Here is a 15,446-nt window from a genome sequence, read left to right as displayed (position 1 = left end):
TTCTCTTGGATATAACCCCTTTCCTCTAACCAGAATCTGCTCTCCTCCTTTCTAAAGCCTCTGCTAAGGCTTAGGTACTGGTAGTAAAAGTTTAAAATATGCTGCTATTTGGACTCTATCCTTGTTGCCTTCTGCCCCTCCCAGTACTGCAATGTGGTACCTTCAGTCTCTAAAATGGAATTTAAACCCTTAGCTGAAAAAGATTTGACACTCCTGTTTTAGGGAATCAAAGGGCTAAAAAAGAGAAAAGGATGCACCCATCAGAGGAACGGAACCTTCTTCCTTCCCATGGCTTACCTCTCCCCTGGTCAACATGTGAACTCTTTATCCACATACCAAGCACCACCACAGCAAGCAGGGCCAGTCTGGCTGAAGAGAGCCTGCGATGACAGTAGAGAGGTAATCTGTAGGAAAAGCGAGAGCTCAGTTCACTCTACCCAGGTCTTGTTACCCACTCTCAGAACCACTGTCTATCATCTTTGACAAATCATGGAGGACAGGGGAAGTACCAGATGACTGGAGAAGGGCAAATGTTGTCACTATCTTCAAGAAAGAAAAGAAGATGAACCTGGGAACTACAAACCAGTCAGTCTGACATCAATCCCTGGAAAAATTCTGGAATAGATTATAAAACAGACAGTTTGCAAACATCTTGAAAACAATGCAGAAGCCAATATGGATTCCTGAAGAACAAATCCTGCCAGACTAATCTGATTTCATTTTATGATTGGGTAACCTCACTGATGGGCTGCAGGACTTAGTCTATGTTTTGACAACGTGCCCCATGATATCCTGATTAGCAAACAATGATCCAACAGTTGGCTACAGAATCAGACTCAAAGAGGGCTCAGTAACAGCATCTTTAGAGCAGGGAGAGGTAACTAGTGGAGTGCTGCAGGGTTCAGTCCTGGGCCGAGTGATCTCCAACAACTTTATCAAGATCTAGACGAGGAAGCACCAGGAACGATAATCAGATTTTGCAGATGACACAAAACTGGGTGTGGGATAGCAAACGTCATGGAAGACAGAAACAAGATCCAGAGTACCTTTATAGGCTAGAGTGCTGGGTTGAAAGCAACAGAATGAAATTCAGTAGGGACAAATGTGAAGTCTTCCAACTAGGAAAAGGAAATCAAATGAATTGATACACAATAGGGAATACGTATGTGGGCCAACAGAACTGAAAAGGAAAAAGACCTTGGAGTTATTGTGGACAACAAGCTAAATTTGAACCAACAATGCAATGCAACTACAAAAAGGGCAAATGCTATTTTGGGATGCATTAACAGAAGCATTACTTCCAAATCATGAGAATATTAGTTCCCCTATACTCCTTACTAGTCAGACCTCATCTGGAATACTGTGTCCAGTTGCGGGCACCAAGATTTAAGAAAAATGCAGAAAAATTAGAAAGGTTCCAGAGGAGGACAACCAAACTGATCCAGGTTTTAGAAAGACTAGCCCTATGAGGAAAGATTGAGAAAACTGGAAATGTTCAGTCCTGAGAAGACTGATAGGAGATATAACACTATACAAGTACCAGAAATGTGGTCACAAAGAAGAGGGACAGGATCTCTTCTTGATCATCCCAGATCAAGACACAGAATAACAAACTTAAGTTACAGATTCAGGCAAGACAATACAACAATGGAAACAATTACTTAGGGAGGTTGTGGGCTCTCCTACACTAGAGACAATCAAGAAAGCCACTGAACACTAAGAGAAAATTGGTATAAGATGTTTTATTGGTGGTGTATAGAAAAAATGGGTAAGAACTATAATGGAAAATGTTGGAAGTGTAACAGGGATGGGACTCTCTACCATATGTGGTGGACTTGTGAAACAATTAAAAGATTCTGAAAATTGATACATATGAAAATACAAAACCCCTCTAAAACTAAGTTTCATATGAATATAATACCAGATACATTTTCAAAGAGTATGTCAGTTATTTTAATATATAATTTATATTACATATGCAAATTTAGAAATAGTTATGATACTTAAAGAGAAATATGGTTCCACAGAGTGGAAGACTGTTCATAGGTGAGCAGTGTCCGCTTGTTCAGATTGCTGTCCAGAAGCTGTCCATGGATAGCAGTCTGATCATTTCTTATCTTTAGCTGGTGCTTAGCAGGACAACCAGAAATCAAGGACATCTTCCAATACAGAATGGTCCCCTGGTAACTTTTAAAATAGAGGATTGTACTTTGTAAAGTGAGACACACAGTTACACTTAAAATAAGTTCCAGAAATATTAAACACAATTTGTATTCATTTATTTACACTTCTTGACCAGGGTATAGGAAATATTGGGCCTGCATTTGATACTTCAACAAGAGAAAAGAAAAGTAATAGAATCTAAGCAAAATGTTGTACAAAGAAGATGCTGCCTGTTTGGGATTTGGAATGACCCAATACTTAGAAATCAGACAAATAATGGAAGTGTTAGGGAGGCCGAGGAGAATGTGCTCTATGCAGAGGCAAGTTAAAAAGCTACATCCTGCAAAAATGCATTGATAAAGGACAAGGCAGAGGTGTGTTTATCAGGAATGGAAGAGACGAAGTGAATAATTAGAAGCACAGAAGAAGGGCAAGCAGCAGATAGAAAAGAAAACCTATTTATTTTGCATATGCTTTAAGCCACCAAATGGGCCATCTGGCCACCACCATCATTTACTGCAGCAGTATTTCTGCATAGTCCAGATGAAGTCATCTTTTTGTTTCCTCATTGTTACCTTTGGAAGACCTGAGAGTAAAACAAAGTCCCAAACAGAGTCTTGACTTTCATTCTGGGGAGATAAATCATGATAAGAGATCCAGTTTGGACTCAATTTGTTACTGTCACAGTTTTGGCTCAAGATAAGAGCCACTGCTTTCACAACTACATTGGCAATAACTATGGCCACTGTAAGATTAGGATCTTTCACTTCTCAACAACAGACATATGAGCAGGGGAGAAGTGAGCATTTGATTTCAAGAGAAAAGTACAGGCAGAAAAATTCCAGTGGGAGGGAAGCAGGAGTGAATCAGACATAGTCAAAATGCCAGCTAATCCAGGAAGATCAGATGCAACATGGCACCTGTGGCTTTATTTCAGCATGTGCCCATCAACAGCAGGGTGGTGGAGCAGATGGTCAGCTGGAGATTCAGGGCTCCCAGTGATTCAGGGTTTGGGCTCTACTGAGCCATCCATTGACACCTACTCTGATAACAGGTTTGCTCTAGGCCTGGGCAAAGTAATTGGTTTTCTCCAGCTGGAACTGCAGAGTGGGTCATCCAGAGTCCAGCAAAAAGGAATTCTTGATACCTAAAACAGACGGACATTCACTATTGTGATGGCTCTTTTAGTAGAAAGGATGGCATATCAATGTTAATAATAAACAAATATACATTTGACCTACCAGTAAGTTCTGTGAAATCCATGTCATTAATTTTCTAGCAGTTATTTTCCACTACAGGGTATCCTATGGCAATACCCCATAAACAAAGAACTGGGTAGATAATATTTATTCTCTTGCAGTTAGCTCACAAAAACCTAATGTCATCGGGAACACATGAAACAAAATCCATTTGATTTACCAGCTGTCATCACAACCAGCCTTCTCCTGATAACACCATGCATTAAACATGGATTTTGCCAGCACACATCATCAAGTTGTAAGCCGCCCCGAGGCTTCGGCGAATGGGGCGGCATAAAAATGTTTTAATAAATAAATAAATAAATAAAGTTGGGATGGACAGATGTAATAGAATCTGTCATGAGTTGAAGTAGCCATCATGGATTATTTTACTCAACACATAATCAAAGGATAACATGGGAATGTTATGTCACTAGCTTCATCAAGATTTTGCAGCAACGGTGAATGTTTTTCGGATCTGAGTTTCACCTTGGAAGAGGAGATGTTGGCAGTGGGAAACAGCCACTCCCTCAAACCATTGATCTACTTTTTCATGGCTGAGAAAAAGTGATCACAACCATCCTTTCCCCACGTTCTCCTTTAGCTCATCCTCTTGCTACTTCAACAGGCTTCTTCTTTTGTTTCTTTTTTTGTCCCCCCCGATCTATTTCTTCTTGGATGATTTCACCAAGCTACCTATGGGATGGAACATCATGACAATATTATGAAGCCTATCAAATTTAGATACATGCTGATGTTACTAAGAAAAATGAAGCCCTGCCTTCCTCCACTGGAACTTATGAAGCAGCTCTAAGAATGAAACAATTTTTCTGCCGTTTCCCAAGAATCTCAAAAATTGCCTTGGGGGAGAGGTCAGCTTTTCATTTCACATAGGTAAAATAGCACTTCAACCTCATCTGAACAAGAGTCCATAGTAAATTCAATGGAAAATTACAGTTAACAGATTTCCAATTTCCATTAATATTTCCTGGCACTGTGGGCAAGGGTGGACTCTCCATGTATATGTACTAATTTATTGCCAATTTTAAAAAATCACTTCCAGGTAAGTGCTGAATCCTGGCACCTTATCTTATCAACTTATGTAGATAACATGGAACAGAAAATACATGGGATTATAAATATCTTTGAAGTTATAACTGAAAGTCAGCCACCCTCCTTTTATCCTCAAATACCTGGGTTCCTTAAGAGAGGCGTTGACTCTTTGGTAGTACCAGTGAAGTCCACCTAAGGCAAGCAAAACTGGGAACTGACAAAAGCACTCAGTACTAAGAAGAGGAGTTGCTTGACAGTAGCCAATGGAATGTGCTATATTCACTGGAAATCTTCATTTACTGTTCAGAGATTTTCAGCAAAATCCAGGAGCCCTAATCCTGTTCCTTTCATTGCAACCCAAGAGCCAGAAATTTGGCAAGTGAAGCTTTCTCCATCACATTTTTATGTCAGAAAAAGGATCACTTCTTAAACTTCTAGATGCCAGATTGCTGTTAATGGCACAAGAACAAAGCCAGTGTGAAGATGGCCCCTGTCCACTGGAGTTAGGGGTCACTTGCACATCACCAAAAAAAAAAAAAATGCTTTATGAAAATACTGGAAGGGAAACTCTTTTTCTACTATTTTCTCTCATGATGCCTACCATGTGTTGAACTACTACATGCTCCTCATAGTTGTTCATCATATAGATCTGAGATGGGGAACCTGTAACCCTCCAGCTGCTGCTGAACTACAATTCCCATCAGCCCCAGCCAGCATGGCCAATGGTAAGGTCTGAAGGGAGCTATAGATACAAATACAGATCTAAAGTACATTAATGCTTTGGCACACAACTGTAGTACAAAACAATGGATAGAGGGGCTCAACAAGAGAGAAGGCCTTGAGTGCCAAGACCAGGTTGCTCTTCTGTAGGACCAGCTTCATTAATTTGCTGATTAGGGATCCTGGCCAGCAACCTAATTGGAAATGGGCATTCAAAGCAAATACCCATCTCCCGATAGTTCTTCTAGCAACACATCATTAATGAGTTCAAATTGTTCCTCCCAAAAGCTAAGAGTAAGCTACTGTACAGGGGACAGTCCTCTATGAGGTAGGCTCACATGTGTTTGGCCTGTATTCAAGCCTCTATTTGAAGAGCTGTCAATTCCAAAGATAAAGCACCACTAGAAAGGCAAACTGGAAATTGTCCCTCAACAGCTCTTCGACAGTAGCAGAAGGGCTGTGGTTTAGTGGTAGTGTGTGCTTTGCATGCAGAAGGTCCCAGTTCCAATCACCAGCATCTACGAATCCCTGGAGAGCTGCTGCCAGTCAGTGTCAGAATACTGGGCTGGATGGCAGCTTCCTACATTACAGACAGTGGAAAGCATGCAGGCTGCTTCTTCATAGTCTCCAACAGATGTTACTGTGCTTCTGTTTAAATCTGCATCTATACACAGGAATTAGAGTAATCAAACTTTATGCAAACTTTATGCAAACTCTTTCATCAGCTTTTTTAGTGATTCACCATTGGTCACTTTGAGATGGACTGGGTGGTGAATATCAGCACCAACTTGAAAAGGCCTTTCCGCACCAAGTGATCTGCTTGCAAAGTTTATGACAACACAACAAGTTTCCTTTTTTTTCAATAAAATGCAGTATTTTTCCCTGGGAAAATCCCTTGGGCGAACATTGCAGTAAGGAGTAGAGGAAGGGAAACATAACTGATCCTGGCAGGATAACAAACTCTTTCAAGGTTGTTGTACCAATTACACACAGCTGGCTCCCATGAGCAACAAAAAGTTCTTCACTAGCAAGTGAAGCAACTTAAGATTTTGGGAGATAGGGAGGAGACTGCCAAAGGAGAAGGGAGGTATAGGTATGTTACTAGGAATGTTACTAGGAGCAGGTATGTTACTAGAAACACTATGGTATGTTACTAGGAGCAGCAGCAATATTTTTTTTAGCCATGCCTGCCTGACTGTATGGCATTTTTCAACAACCCATGATAAAATTGCTCTCCTAGGTTCAGATGACCTGCCAGTCCATCTGGGACAGGATAACCCCTAGAACAACAACAGAGGTTGTCAGGGTGGCTTATTAGCAAAGAATAGTCCACCCCTTGGGAATTGGGATAGGTTTGCATGACATAGCAGCACCTGGTAGCTAGTTACCCAAGAGGTGTTGTCATGTTCTGCAAACTCAGTCAGCCTCTTGATTACCTTTGCCATTTTTGCAGACACCCCTAACCTTTCATTGGCTGGTCACCACTGTTCCTCATATCATGGCAGTGAGGTGTTTTGCCCCAGACCACTGAGTGATATTTTAAAATATGGTCTGTACTATACAAATCTGTGAACTGAATAATAAACAGCATTTTAACAAATGAGGTCACTTATCAATGGATTGGGAAACAGGTTTCTTTGAATATCACAGGGTACAGTGATTTGGCTTATGTTTCTACGTCTCGTCAGTTTCAGGCAATGTGGGAAATCAAGGACAGCAGCATGTGAGGGTCTACTCCAAGAGCTACAACCCACAAGCACCACGGCAGTTCAAGGGAACCTCCAATATTGCTTGGAAAGAGCCCTTATACCCACAAATTCATTTTAACATGTTCCCCAATGTTAATGTATGTCCATGGATTTATCAATATCCATAGCAATTAATATATATGAAATACAAGCAACTTTCTAAGAATTATAGATAGGCTTCAACAAAAGCAGACAAATATCTAAATAAATCTTCATTTGAAGATGGTATCTATATTCCACCCCTTCAAATACTGAAAAGTTCTAAGGTTCTCAAGGGTCTGTTAGCTGTCAAGAGAGCCCAGCAAATCAATTTATGCAAACTTTTTGGTAATTTCCATGAAGCAGGGAAGGGCATGTCCGTCATGGAATATTAAAGACTATTTCAGTACAAAATTTATCTGTGTAATATCTTATTCCCCCAAAGAAGCAACTATTGGAATTGCCAAAAGATGTGTTTAAAAGAAGCATTTGCTGTGCTGCAACACCAGTAATTACTTGGATTAGACAATGACTTATTAAAGAAATGTTGCAGTATCCAGTAGATATGAATGTTTTTGCTGAATTAAGATACACTCTAAGTCATGACAAATAGACCCCAAAGTGGCAATCCATGATTAGGCATTTGGCACTGGTGCTCATTGCACGTTCTCAAATTCCTAAATGTGCCCAAAAATCCAGAAAGACTGGGGACCCTGGATTAATTTTTCTGACCCATTTCCCTGAGAAAAATGCCTCCCACATCCATGAAGTTCCTATTTTTTCCACACATATACTTGTGACAAGTCACACGTTATACAAAGGTGTTTGGAAGTGGAGAAAGTCAGTGTCACTATCTCGGTGAACTATTTTTTCTTTGAAAACTCTCTCTCAGTGGACATTGACACAGCAATGCCAACCATTTTCAGCAGGCATTCTTTTTCTGCCTCTAAAATATTTGGGTGGGAAGCCCTTCCCCATCAACCCTGCTCACTATATGGGATTATACTGGAACTCTCGGGGGGGGGGGGGCCTGTGTGGCTTTTAACCCATCACTGCTTTCTTCCCTTCAACCACTGAAACATCAAACCCCAGTTTGTCACAGCTGTCTCTATCTGCTGATTTTGGCTTTTCACGGAAGAGGAGAGCTACAGGGGAGAAAGAGACTTCTAATCCCCTGCATTCCGATAGGTATAGAATATTACCAGCCCTAAACACATGGGAGCTAGATTACAAATAGAGAGGTCATTCCAAAGTACTGTGCAAAACATGAATGATAATATTAAGAGATATATAATTTATTATACACTAAAGCTGTTTCATGTTCTTGTGTTTTGGCTAAGAATCCATAATCTTAAAGCAGTCAAGTGTTTCTTGTCCTCATTTTAAGATACTCCATATTAGCTTAGCTATTTAAAACACAGCAAATAAAATGGGAAATTGGCCTGAAAAATTATCTGTAGATACTTCTATACAATGGAAAATTGTCCTGCCTACCAGGAATAATTTCCACTGAATTCAGTGAGACTTGTATCTGACTAGATGTGTGCTGTCCGTAGATTCCCAGGCTACAACACTGTCTACAACAAAGCCGGTAACCATTTGCTGTAGCAGTTCAAAAAATACTGAATTTCAGCTGCAATGAAAAACATTGCGTAGTATGTATAGTTCTAGCTGGATTTTGTTTACCCACGACCGAGGATTGTTAAACTTTTAACAAGCAAATGACCAGCAACTTCACATACAAAAATTAAGCCTTTCCATCACTTTAGTAGCATCTAAAAGAAAGTTCCACTCACTGAATGTCATTGTCTGAGGTTGATGTTAAAGGCAAAGTAGGAGGTTTGGTAAAGACACAGACAAACACATATATTAGTCCTATACTGTGTCACTTTTAACACTTGAGAAGGGAATGCCAAGGAAAGAACATCTGTTCTCTCTCCCTTTCCCCCCTTCCATCATCTTTTTTATAAAGAGAAATAGAATGAAGGTGTTCTGGCTTAACTACTGATACTTTAACTTGTTGGGGGTTTGAACATGCTGCATCTGCAAAATTATATGGAAGTCCAAATGTTTCCATCATAACTTCCTGTTTTTCCATTGCTTCTTCCACCTTTTCCCTTACCTCAGGCAAATATATTAAGAAGAAAAAGGAAGAGCACTGGAATAACACCTTCCAACTGGTGGTTCTAGGACCCCTTCGTCTGGAAGTGCCACGAGTTTCCCTGCATCTTTTTGCTACCTGTCTGTGTTGCTGTTTGTGTTGCCTCTTTAACAAAACTAGATTTGTGCCAATACTTCAACCGCAATAATATATCATAAAAACAGCATATTGGAATCTGATCCTCTTCTCCTGACATTACTTTCCTACCTGGGAATACGTCTCACTGGGCTCCATAGGTCTTATTTCCAAGTACCCATACATAGAACTGCAGTGTAAACCAGCCTAACAGCAATGTCACATCTGACTTATGCAAGCAGACGTGCTCAAGCAGAATTAGGCTCTCAGGTACCCACTGACTAATTTCACACATTCATCTCTCTCTCTCTCTCTCACACACACACACCACTGCCATGTATATCCGTGCCCAGGAATCATCTATTAAAGGGATCATGCTCAGAAAGGAATAAGCAGTAGGCATCAAATCTTTAGAAGAATTCCTTTGTGATCTCAATAAGAGGTCTATACAATCAGTGCATGTATCTGCACAACAAATATCTTGCAGCACAAGAAAAAGCTGTCAAATCCTACACTTAGCTCCAAACCTACTGGGGCAGAGCTAGGACTATTCTCTGCAAAGTGGTCTGTTTTGCATGTTTATTCTGCATAACATTTCCATGATGATTTTAGGTGTTGGGGTGTGGAGAGAAAGCAGCATTCAACAGTATGACAAGCCTATACATCTTAACTTGGCCAAGTAAGTTCCATCGATACCCAAGCAAATGTAGTTAGCGACCAGACTCTTAATTTTTAGACAATGCTAAATCCACTGTTCATAGCCAAGGTAGAAAGTAGAAACATCTGTTTTTAGGTGCCAGATGTTCTGCCTTGTCATCAATATAAAGATTTGGCATGTGGCTAGCAGGGCAAGAATTTTGATGGTTTCAAACACTGGTGGAAGTAATACTTGTCAGACACAGGTATCTAAGCATCATAATATATATTACACACAAAGTGTGAGAAAGCACATATGACTTGCCTACAATAAGGTTAAATTATGTGATGCTTCTGTAAGCACAAGGCAGGAAGTCTGCATGTTTAAACATTCTAGCTTTTTATTTACACTCGACTTAACCACACATTTTACAGTTACCTTGAATAACTGTGTATAAAGGATTGTGCTGGGTAACAAACACAACTGTAGTTGGTCTCATAAAAGGTAATGCCTCACTGTGGTGTATATTTTAGATTATGCAGGACCAAACCAGCTGCTATTTCTCTGATAACATACTGGAAACTCCACAAAACCATCAGTGCCACCAGACTCCAGCTTTTACAGTTCTGCCTCTTCAGTAAGTCACACTGTACTTCTTCACACACAGGTTTCCATTAAAGCTGAAACAAACCTTTACATATGTATATATTTGCATATAGGTACAAATCTATGCAATTGCTATAATTTAAACAGAAGCACAGTACCTTGCACCATAGCAGGGAGGGCTATGCCTGCACAGTCTGCTCTTGCAGGGCAACTTCAAGGCATCCTGCCCTCCCTTCATAGAGTTCTTCATCTTTAAACCAAACTTTGTTCCAATAGCCCTTCAAACAGAGTCCTGTCCGTGGTGAAGGAGGACAGATGGCAGAACTTAAGTGCAGAATTCTTCAGGCTTGGCTCGGGCTTATGTGTGCCGTGGCCAATGCAGAACCAACACAAGCTGTGTCACAGTCCTCACATGCCTTTCATATTCCCAACCATGTCTCCATGTCTCCCCACTGGTTGCCACAGCCATACATTAACAAAATAGACTGCATGCTCATACAGGCCAACCCCCCACCCCCACAGATTCAGTGTTACCTTATAGATATCAGGAGAGCATTCTACATCCATTTCAAGCAGGATGGGGAGCAACTTGATGTTTAACCCTGAAAACATTATCCTTTTTTACTATTTTGTTTTTCTCCACATAGTCAATCTAATCCCAAGTCCCAAAAAGGGTAAAGATCTACTTGTTGCTGTTGGGATGCGCTATCAAGTTGTCTACAACTTATGGTGATCTGATGAAAGAATACCCTCCAAAATGGTCTGTCCTTCACAGCCCTGCTCAGGTCTTGTAAACTCTAGGCTGCAAATTCCTTTATGGAGTCAATCCATAGAGGTACTTACTAGAGAAAAAATGAAAATGGGAATTCTCTGTAGGTAACTGATGTGTGCATGCAGTTTCTGAAGTAAAAACAGACCAACCTTAATTTGGAAAATATATATAAATAAATAAAACAATTTCATCAAGGAGTTTTGTGACATGTGCCCTAACAATTTCCTGTGATCCCACAGGATGGAAAACTGGTTCAGACAGAGCATGTGACTTCCCTGACCCATGTAATGAGGGTGTGACTGTGCTAAAAACTGAGCCCAATTCTCTTGGGGCCAAATTTGTCTGTCCCCAACAACACTTAGTAGTGAAGCAGAGATATTCATCAGCTCCCACATCATTGTAACCATCCAACTGGCAGTCAAGATTCTCTACAGACATTTCAAAGAAGAAGATGCACCCACTGGGCCTCCTCTTAATTAATAGCAGACTTCCCTTTATACATGTCATCTGGATAATTCAAGATGAAACATTTCAAAATGTCAGCAGTATGTCATAGAAACAAAAGCCAGAATGGCCTCATAATCCCCCCAATCTTAATCCCAGTATAAATACTGTTTCCAACCATCAGCACACACAGCCACATGTTCGGCTAACCACTGCATTTGCTTGCATGTAAATGATTATCCTGCGTGTGAAACAAGAGGTGCCAGCTGGAAAATTGGCCCAGGATGAGTACCCCACTCCCATCCTTACCCTAGCCTCAATTCTCAAGTGCTTGCATCCAGCATCATCTTCCAGCGTAACCTGTGTGCATAAACCGTGTGTTTACAGCTTGTGTGAGAGATCACGCTGCTTTCAAACCATACAGTCTATCAACGCATCCTAAGGATTTCAAGAAAATCCCCTTTAGTAGCAAAGTTTACAGTGCATAGGAAGTGGGGGCCAGAGCATGGATAGCAGGAGCACAACTTGATAAGTCCGATATACTAAAGAACATGGCTCAAGGCCAACCATTTAAAGAGCACAGCCCTCATCTGTGCAGAAGGCCCTGATAGGAAACTCCGTCATGAGTCTGGAAAGCTTTTATATTTTATGTCTCATACAGACATTTTTTGTTTGGGAAACATACAAACAAACTCACCCTGCAGATAGCTGGAAGGTGCTCCACTTGGTGTTGGAAGCAGCAGCAGTGGTCTGGGTCTGGCTTTGGCTGTGGCGGCTGCAATCCTCACAGGGCCCAGGTACTCCACATACGTGCCTGGGAAGATTCCCCTTTCCTTGGAGCGTTCATTGAAGCCATTCAGCCAGCCCTGGGGGTTTCGCTCATCCCCCTCCTTGGGGCCCAAACACACAAGCCCTGCCTTGTTCACTGTGAGCAGATCTCCAGGGCAGAGGGCCAGATCTTCCTCCCGGTCCTTCTTATACTCATAGAGAGCCCGATACTGCAATCCATCTGCTGAGGCCATAGCAAGAAAATCAGGATGCTCTTGAATTACACCCCAACGTTGTCCACCCTATGCATCCTCACAGGTATTCCCATAAGAATGGGATGGGAAAGGCTGGGATAGGGAATTGAAGTTGCACACATGTGTGCATGTGCACACAGAGAGATACAAGACACTTTTAACCCTTTCCCCAGCTTCTTGGTTTCCACTTTTCTTCAGCAAGCAAAAAATATCAGAAGCAGCTCCTGAGGAGCCAACAGCCTGCAAGGCTTAGGCTGTTGATCTGTGGTCATCTCTGCAAGTATCACCCACTTACTGGATGAGCAACAACCAGTGATGCAGAGGTGGAAGAAAACTGTCTTCCTCTCACTTCCTCTCCCTTTTTCTCTCTCTTTGGGCAGTGGCTGAGTTGGAGACTTGGTATTAGCAGGAGATTGCTCAGAAGTTCCTTTTGCTGTAAGAGGAAGATACTATTGTTAACAATTTCACAAGAGTCCAGGGTTGCCAACTTTTGAGCCAGCCTCTGTAATTATGCCTTGACAGGGATGGAGGTGGAATGGATTTATGTGCAGATTAGTAGGCAAGACATAACTTTAGTCACTCTCTGCTATGAAAAGCTGTAGAATAAAGGTGCTGTTAAAGGCACAATAGCAGGTTAACCTGGCTGCGTGTTATTTTATCTGGACGGTTGGCAACCTGGTAAGGAAACAAGTGCATTTCTCCACTCCTTTCCTAACCTTTGAAGGCTGCAGTGGGCTTGAGAGAAGAGCATACAAATTAACCAAGAGCAAGAAAGCACTAGAGGGAAGGCTGGGTCCTGAAAAGGATTCAGGATACACACGTCTTTCAAAGCACCCCGGCCACAATCTCTTCAGGTTTATTGGGTGGCAGTCAAACCCAGTCTTCCTGAGTGAGCTAAAATGGTAAAACCCAGCTGTATTTTTAAGCAGTGCTTTAGAAGACAGGGATCAGCCCTAGCCAAAACCAACCAACCAAAACATGCATGCAGAGAAAATCGAGTATATGACACCGTATGCAGCATGCAAATCCAAGCCCTAGCATTTAGGCTAAGTCTTGTGAACCGTTCAATAGAAGCGTATCCTCCTCTTCTCATTCGGGGACTCCAAATCTCACCACCACAGCCTTTTAAGCCACAGCAAAGGGGCAAGTTGCGCGGGGGAAAGAAAGTACCTGAACGCACACTCATCCCCCATCCGCGGAAGCACGTTACCTGTCACAGCATGATCACAAGCTTGCCACCAGTGGAAGGGAGGAGGGATGGACAAAAAGCATGCACGTTCGCCCACTACTTAATGCATCGGGCACCCCGGCTCTGTGTCGGGTTTGCAATCTCCGGAGCGTCTCTGCAACGGCACAAGGGGCGTGGGTGGAGGGAAGAAGGGTGGTGCTGAAAGTTGTCAGTGCCTCGCGCCCCTCCACCGTCCCCTTCCTAAGTACAGTAACTGCAAAGTAGTTGAGTCAGTGAGGCGGTGAACCTCGTCCTCGTCACCCTCTCCCGCCCGAACCGAGCCCCGTTCCAGGGCTGTGCAGGATCCCTTTGGTGATGTCAGCAGACACACCTCCCCGCTGCCTGGAACATAGCGCTCTATGAGGCAGCTCTGCAGTGAGAGAGGGAAGGGGGGGAGCAGCAGGCTGGAGAGGGAGCAGGGACGTGAGGAACGACGTGCGAAAGGGAAATTTGGGGAGCTGGCTAGGGCAGAGGGTGCGCTTTTTTTGAAAAGTGCAGATAGAAGGCAAGGCGAGGGGAAGAAAGGGCATGCACTGACGTGGCGCTTTTAAACCACGGCGCGCGCGCGCGCGAGCTGCAAAAGCCCAGGCGCGAGGAGTGGATTGTCCGCATCTCGCCGCGCAAATGGCTGTGGAAGAAAGCGGCACTTTGTGGAAGCGGAAGTCTCGACACAAAGGACTGCGGGAGGAGCGGGGGCTCTCTCACGATATTGGGGATTTAGCAGCCTCGTTCTAAGCATAGAAGTGAAAGCCTCCTGAGAGAGCTGCTGCGTGTACACTGCGTGTGCTCGTCGCAAGAGCGCGGAGAACAGATACGCGCACGCTGCACACGCGTCTGGCAATCCTCACAGTCCCTTTGGATGGATGTCTGTGTGGATGTCACCCGCCTCGCTACCGCAAGGAATGCCGGTATACGGAGCAGCAGGGATCTCGGGGGTTGGTTGCTGTGCAAAACCTTGAGGCCTCTTGACCTCAGCGGCTCGTGCAGCACCCTCGTGTCTCCTCAGAAAGAAGCCCCACGGAGTTCACTGGGACTTCCTGCCACGTAAGTGTGGGTGGGAGCGCGGCCTTACTCTCAAGTAATTGCTCTCAGAAGATTACTGGTCTTCTAAACACAGTTGAAAGGCAGAACGAAGCCCCAGTAGACACCACGGATTTTCTTCTGAGTAAACACTCGTGTGATTGTGCTTGGAATGCAATTCCCAAGGATTTTCGCTTTCCGCGGAGATTTGTGGTTTTGGTCGCATCATAGCAAAAAGATGCTTTTGGAGAAAAGGCTCTCAGGGCTAGTATGGAAATGTTATTTTCCCCGCTGGAAAGCTTCCGCCTGCTCCTCTTACGTCTGTCCCTGAGGCTTAAGCTGGTAAGAGAAGCCAAAGCCACAAGTCTGACCAGAGCCTGACCTGCAGCGACAGGACGTTCCCAGCCTCTTCTAGGGCAAATCTGGTTCTAGCTTTAGCAGGAAGAGAACGCAAGCAAGATGCAATCGATGACTTCTTTGCCCACAGCGTCCCACAGACAAATTTTGCACCTTGCGGCCTCTGCTTTCTTCCTACATGGCTGGTCCAAGAGACGGTTTCCTGCCCCCAGCACAGTGCCCT

At 43.0% G+C, this 15,446-nt stretch overlaps 1 protein-coding gene across 1 annotated transcript in view; it reads right to left on the bottom strand.

Moving 5' to 3' along the window:
• Window positions 1–13,937, bottom strand: part of LOC123029053 (phosphatidylinositol 3-kinase regulatory subunit alpha-like) — a 116,395-nt gene extending 102,458 nt beyond the window's left edge. The window contains exons 1-2 of the mRNA XM_044441537.1: window positions 13,829–13,937; window positions 12,294–13,051 (exon numbers count right to left, since the gene is read on the bottom strand). Of these exons, the coding sequence (XP_044297472.1) occupies window positions 12,294–12,618 (325 nt within the window). The 5' untranslated portion in view covers window positions 12,619–13,051; window positions 13,829–13,937. The remainder of the gene's footprint in view (window positions 1–12,293; window positions 13,052–13,828) is intronic.
• Between the last annotated feature and the right edge of the window lie 1,509 nt (window positions 13,938–15,446).

The sequence above is a fragment of the Varanus komodoensis genome, unplaced genomic scaffold, assembly GCF_004798865.1.
Source record: "Varanus komodoensis strain SLA01 unplaced genomic scaffold, ASM479886v1 scaffold1, whole genome shotgun sequence".
NCBI classification, from domain to species: domain Eukaryota; kingdom Metazoa; phylum Chordata; class Lepidosauria; order Squamata; family Varanidae; genus Varanus; species Varanus komodoensis.
This window is presented reverse-complemented; position numbering and strand designations above follow the sequence as displayed.